This window comes from Barbatula barbatula (genome assembly GCF_947034865.1).
Source record: "Barbatula barbatula genome assembly, chromosome: 5".
In the NCBI taxonomy this organism is placed as follows: Eukaryota; Metazoa; Chordata; class Actinopteri; order Cypriniformes; family Nemacheilidae; genus Barbatula; species Barbatula barbatula.
In genome coordinates, this window is record NC_136769.1 from 12,928,804 (window position 1) to 12,948,300 (window position 19,497).

The 19,497-nt window shown below is 38.0% G+C and overlaps 3 protein-coding genes and 1 long non-coding RNA gene across 5 annotated transcripts; 2 read left to right on the forward strand and 2 right to left on the reverse strand.

Moving 5' to 3' along the window:
• Positions 1-7: 7 nt before the first annotated feature.
• On the forward strand, positions 8-10,091 carry prr14 (proline rich 14). The gene is made up of 8 exons (XM_079455649.1): positions 8-223; positions 1,828-1,955; positions 2,299-2,339; positions 2,436-4,952; positions 5,162-5,285; positions 5,453-5,568; positions 5,685-5,753; positions 8,746-10,091. Exons 2-8 carry the CDS (start codon positions 1,953-1,955, stop codon positions 9,059-9,061), a joined length of 3,186 nt encoding a protein of 1,061 aa, XP_079311775.1. The 5' UTR covers positions 8-223; positions 1,828-1,952; the 3' UTR covers positions 9,062-10,091.
• Positions 9,847-12,121, reverse strand: LOC306893703. Its single transcript, XR_013786609.1, has 3 exons — positions 11,587-12,121; positions 10,794-11,011; positions 9,847-10,596 (listed from the first exon to the last, which is right to left on the reverse strand). It is a non-coding gene; the product is annotated as an uncharacterized lncRNA (long non-coding RNA).
• Positions 12,122-12,885: 764 nt separating this feature from the next.
• Positions 12,886-17,441, forward strand: rusf1 (RUS family member 1). 2 transcript variants are annotated; one of them, XM_079457159.1, is made up of 15 exons: positions 12,886-13,033; positions 13,131-13,282; positions 13,356-13,433; positions 13,827-13,941; positions 14,024-14,069; positions 14,145-14,177; positions 14,286-14,391; positions 14,847-14,948; positions 15,081-15,151; positions 15,246-15,430; positions 15,545-15,602; positions 15,701-15,765; positions 15,928-16,068; positions 16,185-16,250; positions 16,360-17,441. In XM_079457159.1, exons 2-15 carry the CDS (start codon positions 13,136-13,138, stop codon positions 16,443-16,445), a joined length of 1,299 nt encoding a protein of 432 aa, XP_079313285.1. In that variant the 5' UTR covers positions 12,886-13,033; positions 13,131-13,135; the 3' UTR covers positions 16,446-17,441. The 2 variants fall into 2 exon arrangements, with proteins under 2 accessions (XP_079313285.1, XP_079313286.1); XM_079457160.1 differs by having other exon boundaries at positions 12,890-12,945; positions 16,360-17,024.
• LOC306894529 (uncharacterized protein) lies at positions 15,753-17,683 on the reverse strand. Its single transcript, XM_079457161.1, has 2 exons — positions 17,440-17,683; positions 15,753-17,330 (listed from the first exon to the last, which is right to left on the reverse strand). Exons 1-2 carry the CDS (start codon positions 17,549-17,551, stop codon positions 16,537-16,539), a joined length of 906 nt encoding a protein of 301 aa, XP_079313287.1. The 5' UTR covers positions 17,552-17,683; the 3' UTR covers positions 15,753-16,536.
• Between the last annotated feature and the right edge of the window lie 1,814 nt (positions 17,684-19,497).

Here is a 19,497-nt window from a genome sequence, read left to right on the forward strand (position 1 = left end):
GCGGGCCATTGTCATGCTGTGCAAGATTTTGATTGGCTTCTAGACAGACCGGGAACACGATCGCACCAAATGATACGTCTGGACCTTGTGAGTGTAGCGCAATGGTGAAACCCGGGCGCCGTTCGGCAATGGTAGTGTCACATCGACTTGTGATGTTTTAAAAACAACGCCTAAAGGAGATGTTTATACGCATTCACCGCAAGTTTCCCTCAAGAAGTTTTAGGTTTGTATGCAGCTTGTCTAAATAAACGGCACTTTTACCGCTTAAACATACGAGAAAGTACAACGCTCTTTCTAAATGATTGAATTTGACGGGTTTATGCGTAGATAGCAGCATAGCTCAGTTAGCTACAATTTACGTCGACGACGTACACAGAACCGCACCAGTGTCTCGACCCTTGTAGTAAAGCGGTTGCCGGGACCGACACTAAATTCGTTCTAACCGCTGAAACTGTATTTTGTGTTTCGGCAGTTAAGGATATAATACGTGTTTTTGACTATGTTTTGGTTTATGCCTGTGTGAACGATGAATGATAGGGCTAACATTTATTTGATGTCATTTGCGGCACAGTAAAGCTTAATTTCGATTAGCCGCACTGCTAACTAACGTGACACACTGTAGCGATACGAGAGAAATCTAATACTTTAATTTAACAATAGTTGTAGATATGTATTGAGTGTTGTCCCGAACAATATACAAGATGTAAACATGTCAGCAGAACAAAGACATGACGAACGTAGTATGAAAATGTATTAAGTGGAAAAGTATATATTTGATTATTGTATTACGTTATATTACATATTTCAAGCTAGCGTCAATAAATAATACAACAATAAAACACTGACAGTAGATTATATTTAATGAAATTGTGAATAAAAACAAGGATAATGTGAATTGCTTTTTATCGCTAGGTTTATTCTTCGCTTGCTTATGTAGGAGCAGGTGACATAAGTGATTCAGAACAGGTGTATTCACTATTTTGCATCCGTTTTGCGTCGCTTGTCACGGATATCGTTTCCCCAACTAAATCAGTATTGATGCACCTGTTTCCCAGTGTTGCCGTTTATTTTTTGTAATTGAGAAAAACTGATTCACTCGTACATGTTTTGGCTGTGCTTATGGTTTACCTTAGACAAAATCACTCAGACTTATACACATCAATTAATATATGAATTGAATTAATAAGTGTATGAATTAATATTGTATAACTTGCTGCCTGGAAACAATAATCATAAAAAACAAAATCCTATATTGCACAATACAGTGCAATTTAAGTTGTACGTTTTTATGGGGCGGCGTTTGTAAAATGAAATGTGTACCAAAAACCTGTCAAATGTTATCATATTTACTACATACGTTTAACTAGATTTCCATAAATAATATGACATTTAATTATACAGTTAACACGAATCATGTTTATTAATTTTAAAGAGAATTAAATGGTTTATCTAAATCATTAATATAAGTATAAATCCTGAATAATAATGTTACATTTAAATGTTATATATAAATCTAAATATAATATAGTATTTATAAAACAAGATATACATAAAATATTTATGTATAGGATTTAGATTTAACTTTTGCATTTAACTTTCAAAATCAGGATTTATATTTACAATAAAATATTTAGATTTAGCTTTAAATCTGGTGAAATTTGACAGGTTTTTGGTACACATTTCATTTTACAAATTGCACCCCATAAGTTGTATCCTTGTAACTATGGCCTTCCTGTATCTATTAAATGTAACAATGAGTTGCTAAGTGTATAATGGGCATGTTAAAAGCGGGTAGAAAAGCTAACAAGAAATCTGCTTATTTCACAGAATGAAAAACTTCATGCCTGAGGATCAGAAAGAAGACTCAGAAGGTACATCGATTCAAAAATGAAGCCTGGTCACCACAACCTCAACACTTGAGCTCATCTCTATACAAGAGAGAGAGCAAAAGCATGGTACCTCACCTCACATTGTCTTTGTGTGCTCCAGACACAGATCTTAACAGTAAAGAACAAGTTATTTCTGGTATATATATATGAAGTTTCCACTTTAGTGTACAAACCTATTTGAGTAATTACTCATGAGTAAATGCTGTTATAAGAGCCATTTGAAGCTGGCAAGAAGTGAAGACAGATACATAGTGGACTTCATAGTGGCATACCTTTGTGAGCCGTTTAGAAAAAATGCAAATACAAAAGGGAAGAAAAGTAAAAAGGAACATAAAGCAGTTTTGTGCTGTCATGTTGCAAACTGGAAATGTAAAAAATTATTTGGCTCAATTTTTGTTGTTATTTACAGACAAGCTTTGGAGCTGAGGCTGACATGGAGCAATATTCAGAGTGAGTTATGCTATTCAAGATTAGTTGTGCTAAACTAGTAAGACAAATTATTGATTATTGTTTTTAAACAATATATCTGGTATGTTTTTATTTCAGGAATCATGTCAAACTTGTGTCATCCTGCGGGACCCCACAGTTAGCATACAGCAACTCAACACAGGGCCATTCCCCTGACCAGAAGTTAATGGAAAGGGGATCTCCGGACAGCCCTTCTCCAGTCAAAAGATGGGAGATTGGTCCGCTTCTGCAGTCATTCAAATCTAAGATGGCCAGTTTCACTGAGATCGTCATGAGCCCTGTCCGGCTCTTTAAGCCCACTGACACACTGTCCTCCATTGTACATCCTGATCAGCCTGAAAAGCTTATTGAGTCCGATGAGGAAAGTTCAACCTTGACTGAAGAAGGAGAGAGAACAGTTGATAAGTGTAAAAATGGGTTGCTTTCCAAAAGGCTGTCTTCAGAAAAAGTGCAGTGTTTCTCTTCTCCAAAACGTCACAGAGTTGCACAGAGGCTGAATTTTGAAACAGTTAAAACTAGCAATAATGAACCAGTATTGGAATGTAATGAAGTGTGTGATGATGTGAGGGTTGCCCACAAAGAAAATAATCAAACAGACCGTCCATCAAGGCAATCGCAAACTGTTCTTCAGGATGGAAATTATCCCCGTCCTACAACAAAAAGCACTTTCCTCAATTCTGATTCAATTTTGTCCCCAGAAAAAACTTCAAATTCTACTCAGGACTTACATAGGTCAAGTCAAGCCAACAGCGACACATCCTGTGGAAACAGCAGTGAGTCAAATGCTGTATCTGCAGACAGCACAGTAAAAAATTCCAGAAATCAGCATAATTCTTCTAATACATCCTCTGATTTTCTCTTGAAAGAAGAAGATAGAAGCAGCATTGAACAATCAAGTGCATGGTCTACAAGGAAAAGCCCTAGAAAGGTGTTTAAACATACATCAGTAACTGCTGCTGATTTGGCATCTTCTGCTTCAGGACCAAAGTCTCTAAATGATAGAATGAAGGATACACACTCCGTAAATGTTACACAACAGATGCAACGCTCCACTGAAGTATCAGACCCTCCAAAGAGCACTTCTGTTGGGCATGTGGGGTCAAAAAGATGCAGAGAATCACTTAGAACTGAGACACAGAAACACAGTTTAGAAAAGCGGAAACGTGTAGCACGGAAAGCCGAAGACAGAGCCCTTAGACAGGCAAAGAATAAAAATGACAGCAGCATCACTTTTGAAGAAAATAAGGAGGATACAATTTGTGTTCAGATGAGGAAAAAGAGGAAAGACATTTCCACAGCACAAAAGCTCAATACAAGCAATATTGCAGATGTTGAGATAAGAAATTCTGAGACCTCTGAGTCTTGTGACTCCACAGAAATGGGTCAGAAACAGTCTGTAAAAACTAATTTGAGAAAAACTTTAAAATGGAAGTCATTACTGGCATCTAGCAATGAAGGTGATGCCTTCATAAATGCCTCTCAAAATGCCACAGGAAATGTTGACAAGAGCCTGCACTGCAGAAACATGAACACCGTGAATGATTGTAACTATGAATCCAGGCCACCAGAACCATCAGAATTACAGATACATGAGAGCGAGAAGATCAAAGCTCGAAAAACAAGACATTTTTTTAAAACTGCAGGTGAAGCGTCATTTCAGAAGAGGAGTCTTCGTCCATCCAAGTATAAATTTGAGGACTACAGTACAACTTTAGTAGTTGATCCAGCGGGACCGAGTGGACCTTCAAGTAGAACACTATTTGAGAGCGATCGGCCCTGTGGTGAATCGCAAAGGACTATTTTAGCAGGTGAGAAGCAGATGACATCACTTTGTGGACCTGAAACAAGAGAAAACAAAAAGAGGCTTACATCACCACCATGGCATCTTGATTCCACAGTTTCACTGCAGTCTGAAAGAAAACCCAACAGACCTACAAAGACTGTAAACAGACCCAAAAGAAAACAAAGGGGAAACCTTATTGGATCCAAGGACGAGGCAAAGATCACAGAAAAGATGCTGAAAGCCATTTCTGTAGTGTCTTCGACAGGTAGCGGCTCCAACCGCCTCCTGCGCAGCTACTCCTGTCCTGAACTCCCCTCTCTTGTATTTAGTGGCTGTCATGTACCCCTGTCCCACATGCATGAAAATAGTTCTACCTCACCCACCAATAAAAGCACAGCAGTTCCACTTCCCTCCCATCTGCACTCTCCGTCCAAGCGTACTCGCCGGCACACAGTCTGTAGTGTGGAAATCGAGCGAGAGATGGCACCCCTTTGCCTCCGTAAGGAGGTGTACCCTGCTAGTAGGGGTGCCCCCTCCTCTCCTTTTTCTCCCTCCAACTCTCTGACAGCGCTTGCCTCGTGTTTTCTCTCCAGTCCTCTAGCATTTCTGTCCAAAAGCTCAAGCCACGGAGGAGGTAGCGCTCATTCTGATGCCTCTTGTTTTACCTCCGGTTATGTAACATCCTCATCACCATCCTTTTGCAGTTCCCCCTTTGTATCCACTCTCACATCCTCTGATCCTGTACCTGATCCTTCCACTGTTGTCACTCCCAGTCCCGAGATACCTTCTGCCTCTGTGTCATCACTCTGCAGGTAATTTATCAGATTCCAACTTCCCTCATCAAGTATACTCGCTTTATCTTACCTGAAGCTTAATAACAGGTGTGTTTGGTTGTTGTATTATGTAGCATCTTAATATTGTCAAATGATTCCTGCTTTACTACAGTTGTGAATAAAAGTAGCTTTTTAAAAATCAGGTCAGAATATAAAGTCATTCTCTCTTCCTTAAATTCATCACAAAGTCCTTTGGAGGGAGACCATGAGATACTGCAAATGGAGTGTCGGAGAGCAATGGATGAAGAAGAGAGATCAAGCTTTAGTCTTTCCATCTCAGAGGAAAAAGCATTATCAGATTCTGAAATCAAGGTACCAGATTTGTTTAGACTTTCAGCGAATCTGCTGTCTCCACTTTATTCAAGTCACGTTGAATAAAACGTCTGTGGAATTCTTAAATGTTACATGTAATTGTCTTTCAGCTTGCTTTTAGGAGTAGTAAAAATGAAGCATTTTATTTTCTTGCTCTGTTTAAACAGTCGGACAACAAGGAAGGTCAGGAAAGGCAAGGAAAGGTGTCTTCTATTCGTATCTGTAAAAAGATTCCAAAACCTCAGAATAATCTCACTCCGATGGGCCTTCCTAAAGTCATCAGGTATGTGTAGATGGACTGCCTAGTGGTAACTTTGACTTTTTGAACCTTTTTTTCTTTTATTACTGCTGCTGTTATTGCTTTTATTTATCAAAGATACATTTTGTGTGTTTTAACAGGATAAAGAAGAAGGATTTTAGCTTGGAGGAAATCTACACCAACAAAAACTTTAGCAAACCTCCTGATGGGTAAGAATTACTTATCTATGAATGAACTTAAATCAGGGCTTCTCGTCTAGATAAACAAACTTTGATTTGACAACCAAGCAACTTACCAGCTCCATGCCAGTTAAGAACCAATTTCTGCAATTTCACAAAGCTTGTGTCAGCTCATGGTTGATCCAGAGGTCACAAATGTGACCCTGACTGTGAAAACCCACAGAGCTTAAAGTTTTCCGGCACTTTGCCGGATCTCCGGATTGCGGCGTTTGTCTGCGGAAAAAAAGCTTACATTTAAAAAAGCTTCTTGATATCGGTTCGAGTTCATAAGTTCGCCGAGCAATGGTATGAGAGTAACACCGTTATCACTCTCAAGCAAACAAACATTACTAGCCAATCAGAAGTAAAATGGGGCGGGTCTTGGAGTGTGGTTGCTGGAATGGAGACGTCACATTGGAGAGTAGCAAGCAAACATAGTCAGCCGGATGGAGAGTAGTGATGGGAGTTATGAATCATTCACCAAAATGATTTGTTCAGATTGGTTCACTGTTTCGTTCAGTGGCCAATTCTATAATACACCAGAAGGTGGCGGAATAGTTGTTTTAGGTCAACGAACGTATTAATGAACTTACAGGCTTTATTAAAATGTGTGTATCTAGGGTTGGGTATCGTTTGGGTTTTTCCGATACCAGTGCCAAATCGATACTTTTAAAACGGTACAGGTGCCTAAACGGTGCCTGGATTGATACTTTTAAAAATGAGCCACAAAACACAGGTGGATGACATTAAAGAAAAATATATAAAATACAGAACAAATTAACAATTAAAGCTTAAGTGAACGTGAAATGAGCATGGACACTAACATTAAAAGATGTTATAGTGTTTACCGTTTACCTTGTTTTCCCTAATGTTCACCATAGTTGTATTAAATATGGGCAGAAAATGTGTTGAATATATCAACAGATCAAGTCCATTTACAGAGAGTCTTCTAGGCTACATTATATGTGCATTCTTTTTAAATCAGACAGTATGTATAATGAATAAGTATTATTGTGTATAGCAGTCGGAGTAAAAAGCTTGACAGAGGTTTCAGTACCCAGCCCTATGTGTATCTAATCAACTCATTTAAGAAATAAAATATATCTAAATAAGTGGTTCAGATGACCAAAGCACAAGGTTTTTTCTAATTAAAAGTGAATTGTCTGGTCATTTACACATTCACTAATGATGGATTATGTTCAGTGCCGCTGCTAGCTATTTTGGTGCCCTAAGCATAATTCCATTATGATGGAATTTTGTCCATTTCTGTACTTGTTGAAGGAGAGACCTCCTATTTCATTTCCTTAAGGAGTGAGAATTAGCAGGTCATTAAGTATGAATTACGTAGATGCGCCATCTAGTGGCTGTGTACGGAAGTCTCTTGTACGGAAGCCGTAAAGTGCCAAACAAAACAACAAATCGCAAAACAAACAACAAATCTAAAAGCCAAAAACGAATCCCAAATCACAATTACAAATCTGAAAACGCAACACCAAATCTGAAAACACATTAACGAACCATAAAGCGCAACAACAAATCAGAAAACACAACGACAAGTCAGAAAACAAAATGACAAGTCAGAAAACACAACGACAAGTCAGAAAACACAACGACAAGTCAGAAAACACAACGACAAGTCAGAAAACACAACGACAAGTCAGAAAACACAACGACAAGTCAGAAAACACAACGACAAGTCAGAAAACACAACGACAAGTCAGAAAACACAACGACAAGTCAGAAAACACAACGACAAGTCAGAAAACACAACGACAAGTCAGAAAACACAACGACAAGTCAGAAAACACAACGACAAGTCAGAAAACACAACGACAAGTCAGAAAACACAACGACAAGTCAGAAAACACAACGACAAGTCAGAAAACACAACGACAAATCCAGAAACAAAACGACAAATCAGAAAACACAACGACAAGTCAGAAAACACAACGACAATTCGGTCAAACCGGAAAAGGTAGGTCTTTTGTGTGACCGGGGTAGTTACTGCTGATTGGGCGGAACCCCTGTCAATCAAGATAAACAGGAAGTACAGTTCTGTATTCAGCTTTTTATTTGTGATTTACTGGTTTCTATATGAAATCATCCAACATAATGTAAACAACATCATCCTTCATCATTCCTTGATATGTTTAATATTGACTGAGTATGGCCATGTCAAATACTAAAATAGTAGTGAAATAATTACATTCAAATGTATGCATTTGGCAGAGACTTTTATCCAAAGCGACTTGCAATGCATTATGCTATACATTTCTTCTGAGCATGTGCACTCTCTGGCATCGAACCCATGAGCATCATGCTCTAAACACTGAGATACAGGAAATCCAACTTTGATTATACTCATAATTAGATTATGAAGCTTCAGCCTGAATTTCATATGCTGCATCCCAATTCACATACTATCCTAAATAGTAATCAAAATGAGAATTTATCCCAAATCATAGTATGCTGAAACGAGTCTACTGTTTCTGGTGAAAATTCAAAGTGTAGATCCATGGACACCGAAACTCACAAAGGTGGAGTTTGGTGAAGCTACACTGTATTAATAAAATTAAACAAGAGATGCTTCACTGAATAAATAAATGTAAATATACAGTAAACGTTACATAATAAACAAATAATGAATAAATACTTTGATGCAAAGAAGGGCTGTATTTTGATGATTCTGACTGTTAATCAGTGTCGTCTAGGCAAAGGCATTCACTGTTTTGCTTTAGAATGTCCCAGTGTGTGAATAGTGTTTTATTGCACTTAAAAATGTGTACCTTTCCATAATAAATTCAGAACATGCTTTAAGGGCATAGTATAAGCTAATTAAGACACAGTAACAGACAGAGTCACAGCTCTAAAGCGTGTGCACATGAAAGTATGACATTTCCATTGAACAGCTATTTGCATGGAACTTGAAAAAAACAATCTTCAAACCGTTTCATCTTTTCAAATTTACATTTTCGTTTTTCAGACGTTTGGAAACCATATTTGAGGTGCCTCTAAACCGGCGAGATGGCTCACAGGTTGTTGTAGGCCCAAAAAAGGTAAAGCGCTTTGTTGAATTCCCCGAACTGGGTGTGGTCAGGAAGCCCAAGAAGCCTCTGGTGGGTGGAACAGCATCCCAATGGAAAGCAGGAGGGAACTCTGGCATCTGTAGAACCAGACGAGGTGTAGGGGCCTCTTCTAAAGTTGAGGATGGGCTTACTCTGCAGGAGCTGGATTCACTTCTTTGCTCCAGGCTTCAGGAACTAGACACCTGGATTGCTGTTCAGCAGGTTGCATGCTGAGGCAGGGACCGTGGCTTTTCTGTACAAACTATGTGCTCCTCGTGTATATGTTGAATGGGAACTTGTAAAGTACTGTAAATTCCTCGAAGTGTCATTAAAATATAATGGCTTAATTGCATTAGTGGTACCAATGTACCATATTTTGCAAGTTGTTTTTCATTTTTTGTACATCTGAAATACCTTTGTGAAACTGTATAGTCGTCTCTGTTACTGCTTGGTTTATTTTTTATAACCTTTCAAAGTATTCACACTTGTTTACATCACAAAATGAGCAATAGTGCTAATATGTCTTCACCATGTTGATTAATTGCCATACATTGAATCCTCCTCTCAGTGTATTCATTATGACATTTAAACTCTTCTTAGGTTGAAATGAATGCCTTATGAATACACTCTCAGGATACCCTATGTGTGTTTGAATATGTTTCTCATAATAAGAGAGTCATAGCACAAAGGTCTGTACGACAGTTGCAAAGGAAGCTTTGAAAATAATGCGGAGAGCATTATTCAGATTTAATTGTGATGTTCATTTAGGGGCATAAAGGATTAAAGGTTTCAATGCGATCTGCGGTATTACTCAGGTACTGTAAAGAAATATCAATCGTTTGATTTGTTTTCTTTTTTGTCTGTTGGTCTCCTTTTATGTAATGATTAATGATGTTGCTTGTAGTGTTTGGTCAAAGAAGAAAAATTGGATTATTGTGTAAAGTAGTTTCGTATAGATGTTTGGGTTCTCTAATTTGTTTTGTATTGTGTTGTTTTTTCAAGTTCACAATGGAACAGGTGCGTTTGAACGGTTACACTTTTTTATTACAAATCCTGGAAGTAATGCAATATAAAAAATGTAGAAAAGCACAATGTATTAAAACAGCTGACAAGTAGAAAATAATGTAACAATTTCCATATCCCAAGATGTAATCGATGTTTGTACAAAAGTGTGGTTCTCTCTGTGAGTGTCTTAATGTTTTGTTGCAATATTGGATTAAGAACAAAATTAAAAACAGCTTGCTGAAGGTTCATTATAATATTTTAACTGTGTCGGTCTGGTTTGTTAGTCCATTAATGCACATAAAGAAATTTCTTTATAGGGAATGCTTTGTTCTTCATGCAGTCAAGAGTTATTAAAACAGTCTAGGTATTTGACATTCAGAATATTTTGCTATTACCGTATAACCAGCAGCAGTAAATAATAGCACACACATTCAATATTATTGATCAGCATAAAAGGTTTGTGGACTAATGCCAGTCTGTCCAGTGTGAGTGATAATCCATTGCAGAGTTCATCTCTGTTCGTTTCCTCTGGTTGCTCGCCGTTGCTTGGTTAATGTAATCTGGAGTAAAGGTTTGCTGTCTTAGTCTATGAAGGTCATAATAAAGGACAGTAACACCAGTAGAAATGGAAAGATGAAAATTAAAACCACCCACGCTACAATGGAGGCTATTCCCCATTTTAAAGCTTTTCTCGTGTATTCTCTAACTTTCAGATTCTTTTGTGTCTGACCTTCACTTTGAAGGGTTTTTCTTTTCTCTCTAGACTGGATAGAAGAAAAAGAGGGATCCAATTTTAGATCACTGGCAAATGCTATTCACATCGATAGTATACATTGTTTCATATTGTCTGTGCTTTTCTTTGCCAACAGTATCTATGTTACTGTTGCTAAGCTGCATTATTTAATAAGATCCACACAGTAGGTTACTAAAGTTAATATATCAGATAATAAGACATATTTACCTTGACAGAGTAGATAAGTGACACAATGCCGATGCATGAGAACCCACATATGATGCTGCATATGGCTAATCTCCGATGGTCTGGGTCTCTGCAGATGTTATGTTGTCCATTACAGCAGATGACACTGTCCAGGTCCTTCTCCACATCAGAATGCTTAAGTAAAGCATCATTAACCTTCACTTGTTTCAGTTGGTTATTACAAGCCGGATCACACATCTCTGTTCAAAGTAACAAATGGCAAAGGATGAACATGAAGTCAATTGAGAATGTGTTCCGGTACAAAAGTGCAGTGATTTAAAAACAAGTTGAACAGGTTTTAACTTGATATTTTTTGTTTTTACTTTACATATTGACCATTTTTGGAATAACTTTTAAACCAACATAATACACACAGAATACCTATAAATATTCTAACAATTTGTTGGGGTTGGTAACTTAAAAAATCCCTTTTTAGTGGAGATGGAGTTGTTTTTGTTTTGCGGCCTGAAAAACAGGTATGTCTACAGAAGAAACAGTCATTGTATGACAGATACTGGCATCAATAGAGCAATAAAAAAAAATGAAAAAACAGTTTTATTAGTGTTGATTATCTTGCTCTACGAAAAACAACAAGATTTAATCGGGATATTTTATATGAAAACGTATGAATAATCATGTCATTCTCATTTCCGCCATTTCACAATGTTACGTGATACAATGAAAAGAACAAGAGAATGCTAGTTTCAATACTTTCGATCAATGTTTTGCTCATCAGCAGGATGTCATTGAAACCAAAGACTGTCTTTATACTTACAGACTCGCCCAGACTTGATTTTTAAACAGTGTGGAATTCCTCAGATGAGTCAGTGATCCAGTTATTTAATAACCAAGTTTGTATGTTTCTGCTCCGGAAAAATCTCTGGTGATTCTTGCCTTTTTAAGTTGCTACTGCTTCATTCAGTTTAAATGCTCCCTGAACTCTGTAAGTCGCTTTGGATAAAAGCGTCTGCTAAATGATTCAATGTAAATGTATATAAAGACAGAAGTTCAAAGAAGTATATTCAAAGTGCCAGTCAGAACCCGATTCCAAACTTCCTCTTTTTGTCAAATGTTTTAACTAAATGTTGGAGATAGTTTATTAGCTCCAGTCCAGTTCGAGGAGTATGAGCAAAATATGTGTGGGTGAGAAAAAATAGCTGGTCCACTGAAATGACAATGAAACACACCTCCTCGTTTTTTCGACAGTCCCTCCCTCTGTCTTATTCAGACCAATCTCTCTTTCAAACCCTGCACATTCCTGAGGACGTACATTTATCAGTCTGTTTACCACACCTTGTTTTCTCATGAGTGACCGAAACAGACTTTGTAGCAACACTTGTTGCTAGTTGCTACACTTCCTGCTGGCACAGTCTTTCTCTTTCAGTTTACAAAACCTCAAGGTTGGGCTCAGATTTCAGCTGTTATGTTCCTCTATTTGTAAACAAAAAGTTTGTATTGAAGTTTAAAATGCATTATTGTGATGTTACTGTATCACTTATCTTGTGTCCAAATGTGAAGATAAGTCACCTTTTTGTGTCAGCACACACACTTTTGTTTTCATTGGAAAATATTTATTTACATATCTAAATGTACATGGCTTTAACTAGCAGTAACTGATAATACAACTAAAGAATGCACTGTTGGTATTTTAATGCTCCTAATCTCAGTGTATTGGTGAAATTTTGTGTATTTGACACACGCGAAACATAACATCTGACACCAAAATATATAGGCTATATACTAACTTAGGCAGGTCTAGACATCTGTAAGTTTTTGTGAATCCAGGATACACTGATACATTTATGGAGAGACAGATGCCAAGGTCAGAAGAGACCAATAACAAAAAAGTAAAAACAGAAATGGCAAAAGATGGAATGTAATACTCTAGGAATGCAAAACAATTCATTATTTCAACCAACTTTAAATTAAATAAATCATTAGGCACAATAAAGATTTAAATAATATGAGAATATAATAACAACCATTTTACTGACGTTCATGAGCAAGGAATCTCCGCCCCTATGTGTACGACCGTGATTGTGCCTACGTAAGAGCTCAAAGACCAATCGCAAACGAACATGCCCGTGACGTACTGAAACTAAACACGGAAGAGGAAAACGGTCAATTCTTATGTGTACGTCTTCTAAAAACAATCGACTCATTTAACTCACTGCCATTTCAAAGCAGACTTCGAACTAAATGATTTAAGTTGCACACTAAAGGTACAAATAATGATAATTAAATAAAAAACAAAAGACAGCCCCGTTGTTTACTTTTTTATTCGTCCTCTATTCGTCTACCTCACACATGGTTTTATAGGAGAGATGGAGAACTGTGAAGGGGTGATTGCGACGGAGCGTTATGGCTCACATGAGTCCTGGAAATACCTGTTGAAGGACGGGAGGATGAGGAGGAAGAAAGATGCGGAGGACAGCAGCCCGAGTGGAAACTCAGTCTCAGGCGCGTTCAAAGTGCGTGACTCATTCAAACCTTTTAATAAACCATCTGACGTATACTTTTCCAATCTGTCCTCTCCTCTCCCAGAGTGTTTTTCTGCCACAGGGATATCCCGAGAGCGTTAGTGAGGATTACCTGCAGTATCAACTCTGGGACACTCTGCAGGTCATTATTATAAAACAATGATGCCATTTTTGTTTGATGCTGAAATATCTTGTTGCTAATGATAATAAAACACTGCCAATGTGATTCAATGTTACTGACAACAATCTCTCTCTCTCTCTCTCTCTCTCTCTCTCTCTCTCTCTCTCTCTCTCTCTCTCTCTCTCTCTGTCTCTCTCTCTCTCTCTCTCTCTCTCTCTCTCTCTCTCTCTCTCTCTCTCTCTCGCTCTCTCTCTCTCGCTCTCTCTCTCTCTCTCTCTCGCTCTCTCTCGCTCTCTCTCTCTCGCTCTCTCCATATACATATACATATACATATACATATACATATATATATATATATATATATACACACACATAATTGCAAAGCTAAAAATGTAGTGTCTTTTATTTCCCAAGGCATTTTCCAGCTCTCTGTCAGGCACACTTGCTACTCAGGCTTCTCTGAGGGGTGTTGGAGTTGGAAATCATGAAGCAACAGTTGCAGCAGCCACAATAACATGGCTACTCAGAGGTAGGCGAACAATTTATTGTTTTCCTTTTATTTCTTGAATCCTTACTTTATAATAATAATTTCTATGTTGTGTTTTTGTTAGATGGAACCGGGATGTTGGGAAGGATACTTTTTGCTTGGCTCAAAGGGTAAAATTGATCTCATTAGGCATTCACATGAATATGTTTTGTTTTGAGGTGATTCATTGTGGCGCTTTATTTTAGGAGCAAGTTAGATTCTGAAGCCAAAAAATGGAGGTATGGCATGTGATTGACTGATTATGCAAAAAATATTTTAATTGAATTGATTATAGCTGTTAGGAATATTCTAAATGAACTATTCTTTTACTGCGCCGAAATATTCAGGCTCTTCGCTGATATTCTTAATGACATCGCAATGTTCATGGAGATTGCGGCCCCCCATTTCCCGCCTTTTTTCACTCTTATCGTCTGCCTTTCTGGAATATTTAAGGTAAAATATTTTGTCGTATTTAAATATACATATATATATGTATTCTAAAATATAGGGCCTAGATACTCTTCCTTAACAAGCAGGGCTGTCAAGCGATTCATTGCATCCAAAATGTTGTTTTTGTTTACATAATATTTGTTTGTGTACTGTGCATACTGCATATTCATTTTGCACTTACACATACATTTATATATTCAGGAAACATTTAAATGTATTTATTTATATTTACCAATAATTTAAATTATATATAAACATTTATTCTTTTTTTTAAATGTTACTTAAATATATGCATATTTTAATAAATACAAAATTACCATGCACAGTAAACAGACATTTATTACGTAAACACAAACTTTTATTCGGGATGCGATTAATTGCAATTAATCGTTTGACAGCCCTATTAACATGACTTACAATTAAAATTCAAGCTTCTTTTTCTATTTCTGTCATTTTAGTCCATTGTAGGAGTTGCTGGTGGTGCAACCAGAGCTGCTTTAACTGTCCATCAAGCTCGCCGAAACAATATGGCTGATATCTCTGCCAAAGACGGGAGCCAGGTTGCTATTAGTCACCTTTCAATATACCACAGGGCATTTTCCGAGCAGAATTCCCCTTAATGTGGGAAATTCAATTCATAATCTATGTCAGTGGTTTTATGTATTATTTCTTGACCCTTTTGTCCTAAAAAGGAAACTCTGGTGAACCTGGCAGGACTGCTGGTGAGCCTGGCACTCATCCCCCTAGTAACTGATAACCCTTTGTAAGTTTACCCTCCGATTTCTAAAGCATCATTTGAATGATGTGTGTAATAAATAGTGTACTTATTTATGCTAGCCCTGTGCTTTCGCTTTCAGGTTGACATTCACCCTGTTCTTTCTTTTCACCATTCTCCACCTGTTTGCCAATTACAAAGCTGTTCGGTCTGTTGTTATGAAAACCCTGAATGAAGCTCGACTGTCCATCGTCCTCCATCAGTACTTGCTTAATGGTCAACTGCTCAGTCCGGTGGAAGCCAACCAGAAAGAGCCTGTATTCTTGTGTATGCCCTTGCAACATCACAAAGGCCGTTTTAAATGCCTTCTCTTGATAGTGTTTATCATAATTTGTTTCATGATTTTTGCCTTTAATAAAAAAATCCTGTTACTTTTGGCAGCTTTTCGAAGAACGGTTCCTATCAAGTTGGGAGTGAGACTTTGCGACATTGTTCAAGGGTCAGTTGATCTACTTTAAACCTAGTTTAGCTTGACAAAATCAAAAATAGATATAATTGTGCTAATAGATATAATAAAACTATGTTATATGACCCAAGGCCAGAAGATCTGCAGCTGGCATTGAAGAATAACAACAAAACGTACCTCATTGGAATCAGAAATGGTACAAAGATTATTCTTTAATATATTTCTCATATGCTATTCAACAGAGTTTAGACATAATACATGTGTTTTATAGATGAATATTTAGTAGATCTGAAGTGATACTAAAGAATTTACATGTTGGCACCGAAAATCTATTTATCGGCTGGATTATTCTTTCCAGGGTCTGTTTGTGTATGTCTTGGAAGTGACGCTTCTGTGCATGATGAAATAATGGCAGCATGTCAGGCCTTGTGCCTTAGTACTGTTCTAAACAATGATGCTTCACTGGCTGGGGCACTTAGTCAGCTCTCTAACACCAAAGGTGAGGGCTTGTTCAAATGAAATTGTAACAAACATTATCTTATTGTGTCTAGTGCTGTGATAACTGTTATTGTAGCCAATGGTACTGTAGCATTTGTTCTCTGTTTTCTGTTTCAGACCTATGGGAATTAGTATCGAAAAGTCACAAGATGATTGATCAGATTTTTAGGATGTTCCTAAAAGGTCAGTTTAATGCTTGCTGAAATAAAGTTCCATAGATAAGCTTAGCTTTTAGAAGTAATCTATATAGAAAATGTAATAATGGGAAACTGATTCTGATTCTCTGTGCCAGAACTGGAGCAAGCTACGTGGCAGACAGAACGAACCCTATTGGACTGGAACGAGTGGCGTGTGGAATGGAGGAAAAAGAGAAGCTGAAGCAAGCTGTATGAGAAGATGGACTTCTATTTTGTATTGATGTGTCTAGTTTGAAATGTCCGAAGAACTGAGCAGATATGTGAGGTTTATATTAAAAACAATAAGCTACAGTATATCTTTTTTGCTTAATTTGAAAAACTATTCTTAAAATGGCCAATTGTTTATCATAAACCAGCCAGCACACAATCTCCTTGTCTAGTCTTTTATCCTCTAATCCATAACCGAGTTCACTGCTTGAGATATTACCGCTCCATAATGAATTTTCCTTAAACGTCTTTCCGCACACGTGGCAGCTGTGTGAATTCTCCCTCCAGCCACTGATAGTGGGAGCATTATTAACATCTACTGTATTCTCTTTTCGTGACCGAAGAATGTGTTTAGATATTACAAAAGTGGATTTTGATTGTTTATGTGTTTGGTCATGGCAAACCAGGTTGGTAGAAACCAGCTGCTGGCTGTGTTCGTTTACTAGGTAACCCTCTGGAATGCTTAAATCGTCTGTTGTCACACTGTCTGTCTCTGTAACAGAACAAGCCAGAGGTCCTGGTTTAGATTCCGCTTTGATCCTGCTTGAGGTTATGCGTAAAGGTTTCTCAGAGTTGCTGGTTATTGGTTCTTCAATGATGTCAGGTAAAGAAGGGTTGAGGATTTGTATAGGGCTACTATGTGACTGGGATGAGGGTCTTTGCTGATTTAAAGAATCATTACAGGTTCCCGGTAAAGAATGATGTTGGTCTTCTGTTGGGGTTAGATGGATAGGATTCTTCTCTGTAAATGAAATTCTGTCACTCCAGCTTTCCTCTTTGTCTACTACCATTGACTTTCCACGATAATCCAACCTCTCATGATTCTCTCCTGAATGTGGCTCATGTATGGTAAATTCATCTGAAAATATAAGAAGTTTGCAAAATTACAAAAGAAAAGTGTTAAACATTCTACAGTATAGTAACCTGTACATAAAGTTATCAAATATAAAATATGTTTTGAATATCACCTGAAACCACAGCCATTCCTTCTTGAAGTTCTTTCAGTTTCATCTGCAGGTTCTGATTCTCCGTGCGTGTTCTGGCAGCTTTTTTTTGATATCCGGATACAGCGTGACCCATGATACATTTGTCACGAGATCATCAATTTGTGACATTTTCAGTTTTTTTAAACGGGACCTGTTTAGGTAGAAGTGGAAGCTTACCGTTTTAATGCTGCTTCTGAATCGAAGCAACTACACACATATGCCAAGAGGCTAACAATGGCGTAATGTGACCATTTTAACTTGCCAACGGGAAATACGACGAACTGCGATATTCACAGTTGAAGTCTTGTCATCGGTCGCCAGATAATATTAAGCAGAATTATTAAATAGAAATATAATCAATAAAATAATAATCAATAAACAAGACCAAAAATGATACAACAAAACTGAACTCTCTGAGATATCAGCCTTGAGACTGTCCGCGCTAAACCGTGAGGTAACGTCGTAAAAAATGATGTCATGAAACGTGTTTATTCAAATTGTAAAGGATGTGGTTGTTTATGTTTCAAGAGTGTTTGGACCGACAACGGTGTTTACAGTTATGACGTAATATGTGTCGGCAGGGCTGGACTGGGATAAAAAAAGGGCCCTGGCATTTTTGCTCAGACCGGCCCACCACAATCGGTCGGACACAACCAACCAGTACACCATCCTTGCGGTCCCTGTAGATATGCATATCTACTTTTCCATTCCCAAAAACCCCTACAAAGCTGAGAACTAAGTGCCATGGACCAGTGTACTCACTCTCTCTTGACTGACTCCGGGGTGACCAAAGGTGGCAGTGGAGTAGGGCCTACACAAAGTGAGGAGAGCGAGAGAGAGAGAGAGAGAGAGTGAAAGAGAGAGACGAGAATGATAACTGAATGAGAAAAATGATCCCCATACAAGTATCTTTAATATATAACAATGTAGAGAGATGGTTGCACATATTTTATACTTACTTAGTGGAAATGGCTCCATGGTGCTCTGAACATCAAAGACAACGAACTACAAACGTGAGGGCATCCTGAGATAGAGAGAGAGAGAGAGAGAGAGAGAGAGAGGGAATAACGAGTCACATTTCAGTCTACAATATTATGAATATTTTTATAATAATATCAATAATCTCAACTCACCTTACAATAACAGCAGTTTCCTCAGTAGCTTGCTCTTCTCTGCAACTCTGTCAATTATAATGTGCTCCAGTTAACATTAGAATAATCAGCCGAAGTTGCAATTGAATAAGTTAACTCTGCTAACCTAGCTACAAAAACAATGCAAAATAGCTTATGCTGTGTTATTTGACTTTAGCTGACTGAGTGGCTAGTGCAGTAGGTGACAATCTGACAGACATTATAATAGCGACAACGATTATGTTGTCTTACTATAATATTCATTAGTTAGGTAAATAATCATCTTCGTCGTGGCCCAACCAGGCCCACACACTGTGATGTCACCATCCGGAGCAGAAGGCGGCAGTAATGCACCAAAAAGCTATTTACCGTAAAACATGAAGAAATCACAGGCCGGTCCCTGTATGGTGGTGGCGTCACTTACTGGACCAGGATCGGTGATCCTTAGCAGTTGTGTTTCCGATATGAGCTTGTTCTTCAGAAATGTTTGGTAATATGTAACGTTAGCTTGTGTGGACGCTACCTCACTACTTGATCAACAAAAGAGCTTCGCTACGGAAAAGCTATTTGATTCAGAAAACAGCGACGTTACCACCACGCTACTGAAAAATGTAGTTAAGCTAGTAGCGTCACTGCTTGTAGCGCCCAACACTGCTTACCGTTTCAAGTACACTCTCCTGCTCACTTTGTCTCTCCTTGACTTCACTATCAGACACCTACTCCTCTTCCTGGGTGCCGCCATGGCTAGTCACCTCTCCTCCATGTGCTATGTTCACCTGTTTTTGCAAAATGTCGTCAGGTAAGCTACTATAGGCTTGGAAACTGAAGCTACAGCACTTAACATGTCGGTTATTTTTGCACATGTTGAGGCATCAACCTCTAGAATTTGTATTTGTTTGGCCCGCAACTT